The following is a 14,516-nucleotide window of genomic DNA, read 5'->3' on the forward strand; positions in this document are numbered from 1 at the left end:
GAGGGGGTGTCAGTGGGCCCAGAGGGGCCGTAAGGGGGGACTGCTGAGGTGGGGAGAGGGGGCGGCTCATTGCGTTTCCTCTGCTTTGGTGTCAGGGGCTGAACTGTGTCCCCAAATTCATGTATTGGAGTCCGAACCCCCAGCACCTCAAAATGTGACTGTCTTTGGAGGTCCGTCCTTTAAGGAAGTGATTAAGGTACATGAGGTCACTAAGGTGGGCCCTAATCCCATGTGACCGGGGTCCTCATAAGAAGAGGAGATCAGGACACAGACATGCATGGAGGGAGGACCACAGGAGGACACGGAGAAGACGGCCGTCTACACGTCAGGGAGAGAGGCCTCAGGAGGAGCCAGCCCTGTGACACGGGATCTCAGCTTCCAGCCCTGAGAACGGGAGGAATGAATTCCTGTGGTTTGAGCCGGCCCCTCTGGGGTGCTTTGCTACCGCCGCCCTAAGCAAAAACATTTGCTGTAGTTTTGACACTTCCTGTGATAAGAACTGTGAAAGTGACAATTTCGCTTTGGATGTAAACAGTCTCCAGTTCCCACTGAATTCATCGAATCCACCGGTCCAGAACTATCCAGGTGCAGCACCTGAGGTTCCAAAGCCCGGCTCAGACCAGCCCGGCAATCACCCCTCCTCCCTGCCAAGGCCACCAAGGCCGTTGGCATCACCCACGTGCAAGTCGGTCCAAGTGCCTTATGTTTCACAACCAACGAGGAAACATAATGCGTTACTTAAGAGACAAGCTCCCTAGAGAGACCCAGGCCCTCGCCCAGGGAGGACAGGCCCCAGGGGGCTGCGATGCCTGTGCCCTCGAGCACACGCCTGCTGAGGGACCCCGGTCAGCCGTGCGAGACCCTGACGCGACACGCGCGCAGGACAGCACTAGGGAATCGGTGTCAGCAGCTTGGAGAACACAGCGGCCGCGTTACAGGCAGAGCAGACGCTCCAGATGCCGGGTGCCAGCACGTCGGGGCCGTCAGCATGCTGACCGGCAGGCCCAGGAAGACTCTCCAAAGCCGCCTTCCGATGCCAGTGCTTCCATCCCGGGAAGAAATCCCGCCATTCCAAAGGAACCGCATTCACCAGGAGGCTGGAGGGAAATGCACCCCCTCCTATGATGAAAGGAAATGTAATAAGCCAGCACGCACACAGCCAGCTGGCCACACAAACCCGGCGCTGAGCCCACATCCTCAGCCATCATCTCTCTTCTCAGAAAGTTCCTGAAAATCATGCTGATAGAAATAGAAAGGGGATTTCCCTGGGGGCGCAGTGGTTAAGAATCCGCCTGCCGATGCAGGGGACACGGGTTTGAGCCCTGGTCCGGGAAGATCCCACATGCCACGGAGCGACTAAGCCCGTGCGCCACAACTACTGAGCCCATGTGCCACAACTACTGAGCCCATGTGCCACAACTACTGAAGCCTGAGCACCTAGAGACCATGCTCCACAACAAGAGAAGCCACCGCAATGAGAAGCCCGCGCGCCACAACGAAGAGTAGCCCCGGCTCGCCGCAGCTAGAGAAAGCCTGCACGCAGCAACGAAGACCCAACACAGCCAAAAATCTATAAATAAAATAAATTTAAAAAAAATCCTAGCAGGACTTAAGAAAAGAGAAAAAGGAATAGACTTTGCCCTCGTGCGCTGGGTGCTCGATTTACCACAGTCACCACAAACCATCCTCGGGCAGTGGGTAAGATCCATGAACTGAGAGAACAGATGTGGACCATCAGACGTGTTGGCTCCTGACGTCATGTGGCCAAGAGCTCTGCGCCACTGCCCACAAGGCCACTGAGTGCAGAGCCCAGGGCCCACTGGTTCTGCTGGAGTCCACGTGCTCCTGAGTTTCTGGGAATAACCACAGCTCAGAGTTGGTCCCCAGGCCGTGAGGACGGTGCTGGAGCCTCTGCTGTAGTTGAGAACTCGGGGTCAGGGGTGGGGAGCTGTGTGTGGACACCGGGCCAGCTGGCGGGCCCCGCTCCCCAGGGGCTGCTCCCATGGGCGTGCTGCTGGTAGCCGTGGAGCTGGATGCCACCCAGGGCGCCACCGGGGGACAGGTGTGCTGAAGGTCACCCCTGTGACAGACACCAGGGGCCAGCCAGGGGAGGAGCGATGAATTACACGGGACACAGCGGACACATCCCAGGGCGACAGTCGGTAAAAAAGGCACGAAACAAGACGGGACAGACCTGTGCAAGCCAATTAGATGACTTCACAACCTGGAATGAAGTGTTTTCAAGGATGGCGGACCTCGGTGAGCACACAGAAAATAGGCCAGTCACTCACGGTGGTGGCGTTGAGGGGTAGGTGAAGCCTGGCTTAACGGGGGTGCTACAGGCACTGCCAGCACAGGGGCCTGGGGCGCACGCAGCCAGCATCCAGGGTGCCCAGATCCCAGGTGTGAAGGACAAAAGGTGCCCTGCCCTGTGGGTCTCCCCAAACCGACGAGGATGGGAGCCCAGGACGCAGGCGCTGGGCTGACTGGTGGTCACAGGAAGCGCCAGAGGCCAGGAGAGCCCACACGGCTCCCAGCCAGAGAACCCGGCACGGGCGCAGCGAGCCACGGGGACGGCTCACCAGCTCACAGCGTGCAAGGAAGCAGCGCCAGGAACACGACCGTCAACTCCCCGCAACTCAGTTCACCCTCCCGAACAGTGTGGGCACCCCGTGCGGGACGCAGGCAGGCCGCCAGAAGGGGCGTCAGCGATCATCCTTCCAGGGAAGGCAGGGTGCAGGCCACCCCCCAGAGAAAGAACGCACCCACAGTGCATGGGCTCAGACGGGCGGGGAAACTGAGGCCGGGCCAGGAGGCGGGGCGGCTTCCCAAGGTCAGCCGCCGGTGGGAGCAAAGCCAAGTTTCAAGGAGCAGCCTGGACCAGAAGGGGCTGCCCTGGCGGCGGAGGGGGCGGGGGGAGCCCAGGCCTGGGACCCCCTCCCTCCCGTGAGCACCCTCACATTCTCGGACCCTGGCCTGATGCGGACGAGGCCCCTACACTGACGTCCCGGGAGAGCTGGCAACAACCCCCAAAGGGACACCCAAGCTGGCCCCGCCCACCCGCCTGTTCCTGGACACACACTTGGGAGTCACACTCGCCACCTCTCTTTCTTACCAACTCCTACTGGCTCCGCCTCCAAAACAGATCGGGGCTCAGAGTTCTGCACGGCTGCAGAGTAACCCTTTGACCCCAGGCTCCCTCACGGGCGCTGCTGGACACACTGGCCTCCTTCCTCCATCTCCCTGCACCTCCCTGCCCAGGGGGTCCTTCCCCAAGCTGCAGGGCCAGGTCCAGCACCCTCTCACCCCTCGGCCACAGACGAGGGCCAGAGGGTGAGGAGTGAGGGAGTCAGACAGGCGCCCTGGACCTGACCCGGAGGAGCCTCCCGAGACAGGTCAGCTGCAGTCCCGGTGGGGCACAGAGCTCACCCCTGCAGACAAGCACAGCTGGGGCGGAAGGGGAGGGAGCAGTGCGTCTGGGGCTGGTCTTGTGCTCTCCTGGGAGCCTGGCCCTGGTCACCTCCAAGCTCTTCCACGTGGAGCAAGTAAGAAATGAGCCTCGCAGATTCTGCAGAAAGATCTCCAAGGCACGTGGGAGAAACACAGGAAGGCCTCACCTAGGGAATCAATCTTTTCTTTGCTGTTACTTACATGCATTAAAACAAACAAACAAACTATAAAGCCAGCTGTTTTTGAGAATCCCACTTTAGAGTAGACAGAAGATGCTAAAACTGCCAAGGTGACACGTGATGCCCTGGGCAGCCGGTGGCCACCCCCCAGCCTCGCTCGGGCAGGAAGCCGGCAGAACCTTGAGGGAACCCTCCACCTGCTGGATGCAGCGGCGAGGGAGAAAAAGACACATCTAACTTTATTTATGTTTCTTAGAAAAGGCACAGTTATTGCCACGGAGTCTTACAAGCCGGCACAGTGAAGCCACAGGCCCTTGGAGGTCACAGCTGGGAAGGAGAAGTACCAGCTCCGGACCCGATGCCTGAGATGCAAAGCGAGCAAATCGACCCGGAAGCGCATCCCCCCCTCTCACCCCCATCAGCAAAACACCTTCCTTAACATAAAATGCCTTCCGGCCCAAATCATACACCGCCTTCAAACAGGAGACACGCAGTCCTTTTCCCAACTAATTCGAATAGTTAGCGAAACAGAAAAGGCTGGCGTTCTGAAACGTGGCTGTTCCCTGGACCTTGTCACACACAGCTGCTCTCCAGAAGAGGCTTCTCTTTACCAGCAGGTGAAACACTAGGTGTGGCCAGAGCTCCGAGGGGTCACCAGCGAGGGGGGCCCAGGGGCCCAGGTCCTGTCCTGTGCTTATGCAGCACTTTATGTTTACTGGGTACCTGGGCTTCTTTTGGGGGTTTGCCCACTTGCATGAATCCTGTGCCCAAATTCACACTGGACTCATCTGTCTTTTTCTTGCTAAGGTGTGACTGTCTTCTTGACCTCAGGCCTCCACTGGCTGACCTCTGAGGTCCTCCATCTACCTGTGTGTCTATTAGGATAACCTGTGCCTCCACTCGGGAAAACTCTCCTTCCAGAGCCCATGCTTACTGTGTATAGAAGCTATTTCTTCCTAGCTCTCCCACTCAAATCTAAAATTAAATATAGCTTTTCTAAAGAGCTATTTTTTTCTTTCAAACTCTCAAGCAGGCCCAACTTCCGCACCATCCCAGTGGTCTCTATTCAAGAGCTTTCAACTCAAGTGTTAGCGCGTGTTGCCTCATCCGGAACCTCCTGCAAAATGAGTGTCTTTCGGTAATTCACCGGGTTTACAAATCTGTCCCGCGGTCCGACGCAGAGCGATTTTCCTAGATGACCATATTCACCGTTTTCAACCACAGCTGACAGCGTGATCTTGTGAGGCCGCAGTGAACACCTGTGCAGCTCTTTGAGCGACCAGACCCACTTGGTCGGAGGGGACCCTAAGCGTGACGCCCTGCAGCCCAGGCGGCAAGGAGAACCACACACTGGCCCTTCCTCCTCCCAGCCAGGGTCCGAGGGCTCCAGGGGGCGGGTCGAAGTCTTCGCATCAGCTGATCCTGCCGGGCTCGGCCTGCGTCTGGCCGCGGCACTCACACTGGCCTTTCACGGGGCCGGGGCATGCCGGGGGTGGTGGGGCCCATGGTCCACAGGCAAAGGAGGTGGGAAGGCAGCCCCAGGGTCAGCGGTCAGCACGGAGGGGCAGTTCGGGGGCCTCGGGGGCAGTGCAGCAGAGATCGCAGCCCCGGGGGCCTGAAGGAGGCCGGGCAGGGCACTCAGGCCAGGCTGGAGGCCTCAGTACATTCCAGCAGATGGCAGAGGAGCCCACCTGGGAGGCCAGGGCAGTGGACGCTTGGGACACCGGGAGCCGCCTGCCACGTGGACTCTGGGTCTCCAGGGCTGTTGAGAAAGGCCCCTAGGATAATAACTGGTGGGATTTGAGCAAGGCCGGAAGGAAGTGCAGGGGGAGAGCCTCCCACGTGTGGGAGGGGAGGCTGGGCCTGGAGGGGCAGGGCGGACACGTGGGGGGCGCCCACAACCGGTGCCCCGCCCCTGCTTCTGGCCGCCGGCGCCTGCCGGGCTGGCCTCTGGGTCTTGCCCGCACCCTCCCTGGCCCTCCTCATTCCTCCTCCGACGCACCCAAGTTTTGTACCAAATCTCATCTCCTCCGGGTTTTCAGGACCGCTCTGCTGGAGACCAGAGCTCTGTCCCGGGGTCCCCGTGATTGCGATCTGCGGTCTCCAGCTGTGAAATTCACAGTAAAGCAAACCCCAGGCTGGAGCCCTTCTGTGGGAAGGACGGATGGGCAGCAGCAGAAAGGCTGGAAGGTGTAAGCCTTCTGGGCCGGACGCTCCACCAGCACGAGGCTCAGATCCCAAAGCAAGTGCTGGTTCAGGAACTCGGCGACACCTGACCTCCTTCCCCAGGCATCTCTCCTGTGGGGTTAGGACACCCGGTAATTCTGTGTCTGCAGAAAGGGAGCTTCCAAGGCTCCGAGCTCCCCACTGGCAGAAGCGGACCCAGGGGGCTGCAAGTCCCACACAAAGGTGCCGAGGCTCAGGCCCCGGGGTGCAGGGCCCACCCCACCAGCACCACCAGCAGCCTGGTCCTCGAGAATGTCTCCCCGAGGGGCTGAGACACACGGGAGCGGGGAGGGGGGCAGCTGAGGCGGGGCACCTCTGTGTCCACAAACAACACACTGGGCCGAAGGGTGCCACCCGAGTGAGTGCCAGGGCTCAGAGGTAACGTCTGCCGACTGGCTGGCTCACCGCAGGTGGCTATGAACCCCTGGCTGTGTCGCAGGACACGGCGGTCCTGCCCTCGGGGCTCTCGCGGCCGGCTCCTACCTGCACCCCTTCTCATGTTTGCACTGTCTGAAGCCAGGAGCATCCTACCACGCCTGGTGGGTGGCCAACAGGGGCAGGACACACGGGAAGGGGGGCCTGGGGTGGTCCCCAAGGCAGGGATGGAGGAAGCTGTGAGAACCCCGATGACAAAGGACCCCCCCCCCCCCGCCCACCGCACAGAACGGGCCTGAGAGGCTCCTCGCTGGCCCCTGCTCACTCAGCCCAGAGCCGCCCAGACGTCAGACCCACCCTGGCTTGTGGCTCAAGGAAATCTCTCATCTCCAGGGCCCTTACTGCAGGGTTTGAAGAAGAGAATCTCGCAATTCCAGACCTGCAGCATTTCCCGCTGCTTCCACCTGTTCAGCAAATACCTGCAGCAAGTGGCGGGGCCCTGGCCAGAGTGTCCTGGTCCCCCTGCTGTGGGAGCCTCTCCAGCAGCCTCGGGCCCGCTGGGGCTCCCAGCTGCAGGCAGCCCCCCAGCTGGGCACCTCCTACTCACCCCACCCTCAGGTACCGAGAGCACCCCCAGGACATCCCAGCTCAACCCCAGCCCGACGGCTGGAGGCCCCTCACCAAAATTCTGCCTCCAGGCCCGCGGCTGTGGGGAGCCCCAGGGAACATCCTGGCCCTACCCCCAACTGCAAGGGGTTCCTCCCAACCACATCCTGGCTCTAATCCCAGCTCTGGGACGGCCCACGGGTACGTTCTGTACCTCCCCAGCAGCAGGCAGCCCCCCAGAACACCCCAGCTCTGCCCACCCCCCCGCCCTGGTTGCAGGTAGCCCCTGGCCCGCCAGTTCCATCGTCATGGGCTGGGCTGGGCCCGGCACTGGGCCCTGGGGCTGCTCAGGGTAGCAGGAGGCGGGAGGAGCCTGGGGCAGCCCGTCCCCCAGCCAGGCAGTCACTCCTCTGAGCAGCCTGGGGAAGCGGGGAGGTGACCGGTCGGACAGCTCCTGAGGACCAGGTACAGGTGAGGCAGTGATGGAAGGAGAGGGCGGGGCCAGGGCAGGCAGCCGGGAGACCACTGCACTGCGGGAGACCGCTGCACTGCAGGAGACCACTGCACTGTGGGAGAGACCACTGCACTGCGGGAGACCACAGCACTGCGGGGAGACCACTGCACTGCGGGAGACCACTGCACTGCGGGGAGACCACTTCACTGCGCGGAGGCCACTGCACTGCGGGAGAGACCACTGCACTGCGGGGAGGCTGGAAGCAGAGTGGCCCCGGCTACTCTGGGGGGAGGGAGGAGGGGCTCCACATCCCACATCAGCCCCTTCGTGCCGGGTGGTCGCAGGCCAGCAACCAGCCGCAGGAAGGGAGCCAGGGTGGGGGACCAGGGCTCCAGCTGCAGAGACCCAGTGAGGATGTGCAGATTATGAGGCCCACAAACAAAAGCGGCCACTGGCTCTGCCCTCTTCGTCAGAAATATCTACTGCTACCGAAAGAAGGTTCTGTCGCTCGCTCTGTACGTGGGACAGCTGTTACCCCTCCAGGGCTAGCAAACAGACCCCCGCCTTGGGCGGGCGTTCAGTGCCTGGTCCAGCCCAGCGGCATCCCCGCTGTCTCGGGCACTGAGGTCGCTCTGTGCTCCCGGGCTCCTCGGGTGGCAAGGAGCAGCAGGGCCCGCCGGGTGGCCCGACCTCCCCAGCCGGACCTCAGGACCCCGAGCTCGACCCTGCAAGGTGAGGCCCAGCTCCAGGGGCTGAAAGGCTAAAAGCGTGAACGCTGTAGTGTAAAGAGCTCTTAGGTGGCAACTAACTTTTTAGGGAAAATAACTCACTCCTCTGGGTCTAACATGGAAACACGAGTCAGGGGTACACAGGCTGCAGTCCCAGGCGCCTCGGCTCGGCCCCCATCCAGGACCCCTGCGGAGCGCCACCGAGGATGCTGGGCCCAAGGGGGGCCCGGAGGCCGGCAGCCGTGTGCGCAGTGACGAAGGGTGTTCAGCCACGGTTCCAGCCCGGCCCACAAGGCTGGAACGTGGTCAAAACACCAAGGAACGTGTGAATGGGCAAATTACCGCAAACCTCGCACTGACGGCCGAGCGGCGACTTGGGCTTGAGGACAAACCCGCTACCGCATTCCCACAAGGTATTCCCAAACACACGCTTTCCTCTGCGCTCATTTCAGAGTAACTCACAGCAAGACTAAAGGTTCACGGGACACGGAAACACCAGCGCTAACCTGCAGCGATCCCGTGAGAAGTGGGCTGGGCCCCGCCCGCCGGGGATGGTGGCCTTTGTCCTGGCTGTGTGGTGACAGCCCGGGGGCAGGTGGGCAGGGCCCGGCTTCGTGACAGAGGCTCCTGGAGGCCGTGCTGAGACTCGCTGGGTACAGGAGCCCAAGGTCACCTCCTCAGACGGTCCCCGGGCCTGGGGGGCCGGCGCGGGCCGGGCCCACTCTCAGGGACAAAATCCTGCTTTGTGAAAATGAGAAATAAGACTGTGCTTTGCTCAGCACTAAGGAATTAAAGCGAGTGTAAGAGGAAACTGTGTGCACGTGCGTGTGTGTGTGTGTGTCCCACTTCAGGGCAGAAGAACGCAACGAATGAGAAGTCGAACCCACACCCTTGAATCCCCCGTCTCATTCCTCAACGTTAACCACCACGGAGTTTCACACGTGCATCCTTCCAGAAAATTAGGAGCCGATTACAGGAGGCTCCCGGCGAGCTGTAAGAGAAGCGGCGGGTCAGACATCTGCCCTGAGCCAGCCCGCGCTGCCCGGCGTCCAGGGACAGCACAGGACCTGGGCCTCGGCTTCCTCACCTGGACATGAGGACACGGCCCCCGACCCTCCACCCGCCTGCCTTCCAGGGCCGTGCTGCCGGGTCCTCAGTAGTCCTCAGAAGGGGACTCTGAGATCCCCAGGGACACAGCCTGCCCCTTCCACAGGACACATGCTCTCCTGGAGGGCCTCCGTCTCCTGTTCCCAGTTTCTATTATCGCCAGCCCCTCAAGAGCACCGGCTTTAGGCCGGGCCACCTCCCCATTCATCCGTCCCCCCGACCCCGCCACCAGGCACAGCGCTGGGGCTGTGGGAGGGGCTGGATGAAGAGCTGCTCACTGTGGAGTCTCCTGCGTGGAGCACGCAGACTTGCGGGTCACGAGGGCGTGCAGGTGGGCCTGGTGTGTGTACATGTGGGGCCTTCCCTTGAGTGGCTGGGGCGTGTGCGGGGCGCGGGCTCCCTGCCCCAGAGCGGCTGCCCCTAGCTCGGCATCCAGACCGAGCCCCAGACTCGGGCATTTGGATCAGAACTTGGAGAAAAAGATCACCCGCTTCTGGGTGACTAGACTCCACGCAGGCTGCCCAACAGGTCTGTCCCTGGAGTCACCCTCCTGTGATCCTCTCTGAGGACTGGACCGGGGGAGAGGTGCACGCAGGGCCTCTCCCTCCGAGGGCTCAGTTCCAAGGTGTTTGGGAAACCAGGCTGCTCTCCAGGAAGTAAACTCTCGGTGACACTGGTTCAGGGGGTTCAGAAATGGGGAAGCACCAGAGCTGGAGGGGATGTGCTCACACCCGCGGCTTCCAGCGGGAAGTACACAAACACCCGGTGACACTGACCCACCGCCTGACTCCGAATCACAGGGTGATGATGTGATATTCCACTCTTCATGGTCTTTCAGGTCTTAACATGTTGTTTTCTGTCCAAAGAGATGCTTAAGCTCCTCACTAAAGCTGCAGTTAAATGACAGATGGGCCAACTGGGCATTAATCCCCAGGCACGCAGCAGCCCCTCCCCTACAGCAAAGGCCAGCAGGTAAATATAGGCACGCTTACTGTTCTGTCTCAACTCAGAATTCAGGTGAGCTCTGAGCGGCCCCCGGCTCTTTCGGACACTGCAGGATCCGTTTATGTACTGACTTCGGGAGGTGGGCTTTCTTTGCTTGCATAGGCCAAGTCCACTCTGCTCAAACTTTACCGTAACAAAGTATGGTAAAGGGGGAGAGTTTTGCAGAACATTGCTGGTAAAAAGCGAAATGCCTCTGCAGAGCTGGACTTGGAAATTGGAGAGTACAGACTACACCTGGGGCCTCAGACCCCTGGGCAGAAACAGGGCTTTGTTACAAATACACCAAGATTATTCTGACCCGGCCTCTGAAACACTGCAACAAGGTACAAACAAAGTATCCCTCCCTTGGAGGCAGGTGAAAACATGCCACCCACCTGTTCTTTTTTTCCCACACACCTATTCTTCTTCTGAACTCATCCAGATGCTGAGACAACAGCCCACAGCTGGGATCCTCCAATTCCCAACCCTGTGGCCCCCACCTGAAGGGGGTCAGGGTTTCAGACTCTGCTCTGACATCTGTCCCTTCGCCCGTTCATTCCCTCAACAGCCAGCTGGCTCTGCGTGCGGCTCCTCCATCCCCTGGGGCAGTGAGCACGGTCTCGGGCAGGACAGACCTGACCCCCCGCCCCGTGCGCCCGCAGCAACGGGGGCTGCCAGTGTGACAGGGACACGGAGGAGGCCCTCCAGGGCGCAGGGGGCTTCCTGCTGGTGGAGACAGTTCACCCCAGACCTGAGGGAGGAGCAGAGGGGCCGGGAGAGAGGGTTTAGGAGCGGAAAGGGGCCAGCTCTGCAGCAGCAGGAGCAAGGGTGACAGGCCTGGGGGGCGCCGGAAACCGCCCGAAGGCTTCAGGGCTCCATCCCAGGGAGCCCCCTCCCGAGGGCTCTAAGCAGCGGGAGGAAGACCCTGGAAGCAGGGGGCGGGGGTGTGACAGTGACGGGGGCTCACTCAGGAGCTCAGAGGAAGCCACTGTGAGCCCCACCTGGGGGAGACAAGGAGGCGTGTGAGCCAATGAGGACGAGGGGGGAGGCACCGGGGACCACATGGCGGGCGGGGTGGGACGGCCCTGTCCTTTCATGTCTCCAGGGGGGCTGCCACTCTCCGTTCTCCGCCCCCCACCAGTCTTCTGCCCGTTTCTGCTCCCCACTGGCAACCATCGGACCCACCAAGGGGGCTGTTAGAGAAGAGGCAGGCATCTGGGGAAATGATAGTTTTAGACTGACTTCAAGAACTTTTCACTTTAATATGATTTCAGATGAGTTACTTTACACATTTAAAAAACTCCGATCTTCCCACAGAAAGTGTTGCTGGAGGTGTACGCCCCACCGGCTAGACAACCCCTGAAGACCTGAAACTTCCGTGCTTCTATGCATAGTTTTGGAGTCAAAGAAAGGCCCTCCTGTGAGCAATCCTCCAGAAATGCGGACACAGCTCACGGTCAGCTCAGAGATCCCAGCAGGTCAGAGAAGTACCCCTCCAGGTCGGGAGCCACGTGAAGGCAGGGGACAAGTGTAGGGGCCGCCCTGCCTCCTGCAGCCGCCATCCCTCAGCCAGGACCAGACCACCCCGCAGATAAAACGAGCCAGAAGCAGGCTGCCTGCGCGCTGTACCCCAGGCTGCACCAGGCTGGCCGCGACCGACTCTGGCCGCAGACTAACCCCCAAGGGAGTCCCCCAGAAACAACGTGGAAACCCGCAGACGCAGAACCGTCCTGCCGGCAGCTCCAGGGAGCCCACAGCCCGCACCCCACTGCCGCCGGCACTGACTCAAGTGACCAAAGAGGTCCCCCCACACGAAGCGCATCAAGTGACGAAGTCACATCCAGGGGGAGCCGCTCCGGTACCGCGCGGGGCCTGCACGCGGCGGCAGTGGACGCCGGGACCAGGAGAGCGCGCGGCGCCGACCGACCGGGGTGCGGGTACGACATTGGGGTGCAGAGGCCAGGGCAAAGGGCTGCGGGGTCCAGGGATCAAGGAGAGGGGGATGGAGCCGGGAGCGGGGACCTGGGGAAAGGGGATGCGGAGCCAGGTTCAGGGCACTGGCGGTGGGAACCAGGGTGACGGGAACCGGGGATGGGGTGAGGACGGCGGGGGATGCAGGCTGCGGGTCGCAGGGAAGTGTGGCGATCGCGGGCCCCGGGGCGCCGCGGGGCTGGGCCGCGCCCAAGGTCCCCTTCCCAGCCCCCTCCGGCCGCGCATCCCCGACCCTCGGCGCGGCCCCGGGCCCGGGGCGGGCTGGGCACACGACGGACACCCACCTGGGCCTTCTGCAGGGCGCTGAGTCGTAGCTCGTGCACGAAAGGGTTCCGCCCCGGGGGCGCCAGCCGCCGCGCGTCGCCGGCCCCCGCGCTGGAGGCGGGGGCGGCTCGGGGATCGCGTCCCCGCAGCCTCATGGCCGCGCCGCCCGCGGCGAGGGGAGCGGGGCGCCGGGCCGGGCGAGGAGCGGGTCGCGGAGCCGGGCGCTGAGCTGGGCGCGGGGCGCCGGGCGCGGGCAGAGGATGCGCGGCGTCTGGAGCGGGCCAGGCGCGCGGCCGCGCAGGCGCGGGAGGGGAGGCTGCATGACGTGGGCGGGGCGGGGCGGGCGGGGGGCGCCGGCGGGGTGGGCGGGGCGGACCGGGGAGGGGCGTGCTTGTTCGCCCCGCCCCCCGCGGGCCCGGAGAGACCGCCCCAGCGCGCGCGGACGGGCCGGGGCTGCGCGCGCTGCTCCCGGGTGTGCCAGCCGGAGCCGCTGGGCGCGGGTCCCGAGGGGCGCCGAGGCCCTGGCGGAGAGCCTCTCGCGGTGGCCTGACCACAGGGACTCACGAGGCGGGCCTGGTCCCGGAGAAGGGGAGATCGAGTCCGCAGCGCGGCGCGGCCCGCCACGTTGCCCCCTTCCGCCGCTCAGGGCGCCGAGCCGGGGCGCGGCCTGTGGAGCGGAAGGAGTGCAGCGACGTGGAGATGGGGCGGGCACGCGCTACCCCGGGCTGTGGGTGCAGAGCCCCAGAGCAGTCCCCAAGGGAGGCAGCCCCAGCTGCCCAAATCCCGAGGGGCGCTGTTGAGCAGCGCCTGGCCAGGCGCACGTGTGAGAGGTTCCACTGGGTCCCCGTCCCAGACCCAGCTCCCTTGGCTTTTCTTCCTCCTCACCTGTCCTCCCCAGATGGGCTACGCTGCGCTGCCCCGTGGTCCTGCCAGCCCTGGCTGTGGGCTGCACCAGGAGCCCCTGAGGGCAGGCCTCATCCCAGATGCACGGGGTCCACTCAGACCACAGGGTCCAGGGACCCAGTGGTTTGAGAAGGGGGTGATGAATCTTTCTCATTCCCTGAGGACTCTAGTTCTTGGGATTACTCTTTTGGGTGAAGGGGGTACACAGGGGATCCCTAACTTGTGGCACAGTACTAACTAGGGCAAATGCAGAATAACTCCCTGTTCAAAGTCTATAAATTTCAGAAAGTCACCGCAAACCTTTAGTATCAAGAACAGCCACGTTTCCGCAGATCTCTCCTGTGGCCCGACAGGCACGTGACGGAGAGCAGGAGAAGGCAGTGGGTGGCGGGTGAGGAAGGACTCCCGAAACCTTGGAGAGGAGCCCCAGTTCTTCCCACATCGTTCTGGGGCTGCCTGGCTGACCTTCTCCAAAGCCCTGGGCTCCTGGGGCATCTGCGTTCTCCTGGGCAGCACGTCAGGGAGTGATCTGCCCTCTGATAACACAGCCAATACCCTCACGGATGCCGTGGTGAAGCCTTGCCATGCTGAGGACCCTTCTGTGTTTTGATGGAGAGAGAGAGACGTTGGGGCAAGGAGGGCCAAAAGGGAGGCCAGTGGTCCCCCCTGAAGTCGCCGGCATCCTGCGTGCATTGTTAATACAGAAGGGAAAGTGCAGGGCTGGGTCCAAACTTCTTCAAAGCCTCATGCTCGACCCGGGCGAGTGAACACTCCTCAGAACCTCGGTTGTCACATCTGTAAAAGGCAACTGGAGCAGTGCCTGCCGTCGCCACCATGCTGTGACCACACGAAAGCACCGGGGGTCATGATGGGCCTCGTTTGCTGGTGGACACAGGTGGGCTCCGTCTCCTCTGCCTCTAGGCCATTGGCCCTCTGCTGACCTCCTGGACGTTCAGTGCTCAGGTGATCTGACGGCTGGGAGAGCTGGTGGGATGGTGCGGGGGGCTGGGCAGTGTGAGGGGAAAGGGGTGAGGGAGGCATGCTCCACTCATTGACAACGAGCAGAAGCCTGGTGGGCCCCGAGTGGCCGAGGAGGGCGGAAGACAGCCAGGAGAGCAGGGCTGGGGAGCCAGGGGTGATGCTCTGGAGTCGCCCCCGCCAGGAGGACCGACCAGGATAGAACTGGGATGGCCACTCAGTGGCAGTAGCCAGCGGTGGAGACCAGCCTGCACTGGGCCGTGGGGAAAG

At 62.4% G+C, this 14,516-nt stretch overlaps 1 protein-coding gene across 1 annotated transcript in view; it reads right to left on the bottom strand.

The window, feature by feature from the left end:
- LPCAT1 (lysophosphatidylcholine acyltransferase 1) overlaps nt 1-12,520 on the bottom strand; it is a gene marked incomplete at its 5' end in the record, with an annotated part of 38,723 nt that extends 26,203 nt beyond the window's left edge. Inside the window, one exon of the mRNA XM_082652509.1 lies at nt 12,386-12,520. Coding sequence (XP_082508635.1) covers nt 12,386-12,520 — 135 coding nt within the window. The remainder of the gene's footprint in view (nt 1-12,385) is intronic.
- Between the last annotated feature and the right edge of the window lie 1,996 nt (nt 12,521-14,516).

The sequence above is a fragment of the Grampus griseus genome (assembly GCF_964374135.1).
Source record: "Grampus griseus genome assembly, chromosome: 3".
Classification (NCBI taxonomy): domain Eukaryota; kingdom Metazoa; phylum Chordata; class Mammalia; order Artiodactyla; family Delphinidae; genus Grampus; species Grampus griseus.